This window comes from Entamoeba histolytica, genomic scaffold (assembly GCF_000208925.1).
Source record: "Entamoeba histolytica HM-1:IMSS scf_1104750517247 genomic scaffold, whole genome shotgun sequence".
Classification (NCBI taxonomy): Eukaryota; Evosea; order Mastigamoebida; family Endamoebidae; genus Entamoeba; species Entamoeba histolytica.
The window spans coordinates 2,655-5,562 of NW_001914911.1; the positions used below are offsets into that span (position 1 = coordinate 2,655).

At 22.1% G+C, this 2,908-nt stretch overlaps 1 protein-coding gene across 1 annotated transcript, besides 3 other annotated features; it reads right to left on the bottom strand.

Moving 5' to 3' along the window:
* The first annotated feature begins 243 nt into the window (after positions 1–243).
* Positions 244–843: a repeat region.
* Positions 794–1,815: a repeat region.
* A 59-nt stretch (positions 1,816–1,874) lies between these two features.
* Positions 1,875–1,979: a repeat region.
* A 291-nt stretch (positions 1,980–2,270) lies between these two features.
* Positions 2,271–2,835, bottom strand: EHI_064200 (ubiquitin carboxyl-terminal hydrolase 5, putative; the record flags this gene model as incomplete). The annotated part of the gene is made up of 2 exons (XM_001913611.1): positions 2,271–2,444; positions 2,494–2,835. The coding sequence occupies 2 exons, from the start codon at positions 2,833–2,835 to the stop codon at positions 2,271–2,273; spliced, it is 516 nt and encodes a 171-aa protein (XP_001913646.1).
* Between the last annotated feature and the right edge of the window lie 73 nt (positions 2,836–2,908).

The following is a 2,908-nucleotide window of genomic DNA, read 5'->3' on the forward strand; positions in this document are numbered from 1 at the left end:
AATAAAATGAATAATTAATGAAATAATTAATTTATTTATTTATGAAATATGTTTATTACATAATATTTTATTCAATGAAATATTAATTATTTATCATTCTTTTTATTTCATTTTATTTAAATTGAATTATTCTCATTATTATTCATTTCATTAATTTATTAATATTTATTTATTTGAAAGTACAACAAATAATCATTCTTTCTTATTTATTTTCTTTATTTGTTTGTAAAAAAAGAAGATATTTCCTTTTCCAATGCAGGAAATACAACAAATTTTAATACCATGGCTATTGTGTAAAACCTTAGGGTATTGTAAAGAAAACTAAACAAGACATAGAAAATTCAATGTCATACAAAAAAATGTCAATAGCAATAAATGGCAAAGAAATAATAATGATAAACGATATACCAAGGAAAATGGGTTAGAAGAAGAAAAACACAAAGAAAAACAAATAAGAAACAAGATAAATACAATAATAATAAAGATTACACAAATAACAAATACAAATGGCTAACAAGAAATGATATACAAGAAATAATAAAAAGAATAATAAGTGAATCGAAATAAAGGAGAATATTCAGAAATACTCAAGAAGTAAGAAGGGAAAAGAAAAAGGTGGTATGATATTCTTCAAGAAGTATATTCAATCAAAAAGAAAAAGATAAATGAAAAACTAAAGAAAAATATAAAGAAAACAAAAGAGATTGAAGAAAAAGACATTAAAACAAATGAAGAAATTAAAAACAAAACCAAATAAAGAAATGAATGAAATATGTAAAGTTGCAAGAATAATAAATAACAAACAAAATAAAAATACAAGAATAAATACAACAAAATAAAGAAATAGAATTTTAAATGAAGTGATGTATTGTTTTGCAATTAATTGGTTAAATAGAAATTATATAAGAAATTGAGATGGGAGCAAATAGAAAGTATAATAAAAGTGACAAACATCAATGTCAATAATGAAAATGAATATATTAAATATATTAAAATATCACATAAAATAAAAGAAAATACTAAAAGGCACATTAAAGTGAAAGTAAAAGATATAATAGAAGGAAGAGTAGAGTGTGATTCAATAATAAAAAACATCATATTAAAGAATAACTTTACTGAAATTGATGAAGAATATCTTAACACTCTCATCAATAATATAAAAGAAATGAAAATAGAAAAATGTATCAACATTAATTACTACTGGAAAAGAAAAGAAACTGACCGATTAATAATGGAAATTAATAATAGATGGATATGGTCAGGAAGCAGAATGCAGGATCTGCAAGATGATATGAAGAATATTTCAATGGTTATGCACCTTTATCTCCAAAATAAAATAATAAGAGATAAATTTGATGAAATAAAAGAAATCCTAAAGAAAATAAATAGACTAGAATATTTGGTCAATGAAATTGTACAGAATAAAGTGCATCATGAAATTAAAAGAATATGTTGAAGAATGAATAAAAGTTAAAGCATTAGAAAGAATAAAATACATAAAATATATGATGACAATGATCAAAGAAAGAATTAAATTTAATAAAGATGAAATAATCAGAATCAATACAAATAAAATCATGTTTGATTCTAACAAGAAAATTAGAATAAAGAAGAAACAACAAATGAAATATACCAAATAACGATATTACTTTAGAATATTTGAAATCGTTATATGAAACACAGGTGATATTAAATAAAGAAAATTGGAAAATAAAACAAAACACCATATTGAATGAAAGATATATCAATTATGATAGTGTCATTATAACAATACATGAATTAAATTTAAGTATAATGAAAATAAATAACTGGAAATGTTCATTGACACAATATAAAATTAATAAAAGAAAAGATAAAGATAAAATATAAGTAAATAAAAAGTAATTAATTAAGTATTAATAGAAATAGATTCTACTGTTCCTGACTCAGGGAGACTAATTCTATCCCTTCACCTTCTTCTAGCAACTCTACAAAGTATGATAACATACAAAAAGAATAGAAAGGAAATAGAAAATAAAATAACAAATACAAGAAGAAAATAAACAACCAGACATATCAAAATATAATATAATTATTTAAATCAATTGATGTATTTAAAAACGATTAATATGAAAATTAATATTAAGTAATGAAGAAATAATACAAAATAATAAATAATTTAGAAAAAACAATAAATACAAGCTATTCTTATATAATACAAATTAAATACTATTTAATTCATTATCAAATAAATATGAATTGAATAATAAATTAAATTATTTGAATATTGTTTATTTATTATAACCAGCTGAATTTACCTTCCTTTTATAAAAAAGAATGTACACAGTATCAGATGATGTGGTAGGGTTACCTTGAGAGACATTTTCATCGTTGCAACAGTACCATTGGTTTGATACTTTATTCCATGATATGTAATGACCTTTTGATAATGATCCTGTATGAGTCTATATTGATAAACCAGTTTTTAAACACGGAGAATTAAAATAAACAAACGATAAAAGAATATAAATCATAAAAGTCGAAATGGTTAGGGGATGTTTGAACTACTAAATCATTTAAAGGAAACAAAACTTGTTGAATTGGGTATTTCTTTGAGTATATTCTAACCAATTGAATGATTAAAACTTTAGGAATATCACTGATAGTTGAATATATTTTAGCCTTTCTTTTTTTGTTGCATTTTTCACAATACCAATCATCTATATTTTCATAGTGAAGAAATAATTCAATACAACTCTCTAATGAGATTGGATGTGCTTCATTTGAATACCATTGAGGTACTGGAACTGATAAAGAAATAAATTCCTCAAAAATATCTGAGCTATAATGACACATTGAACATTCAGTTACACGTTTAATTCTTCCTTTAAAAACATCACTAATAAGATTTTTTGAAAAATAAGAGTCT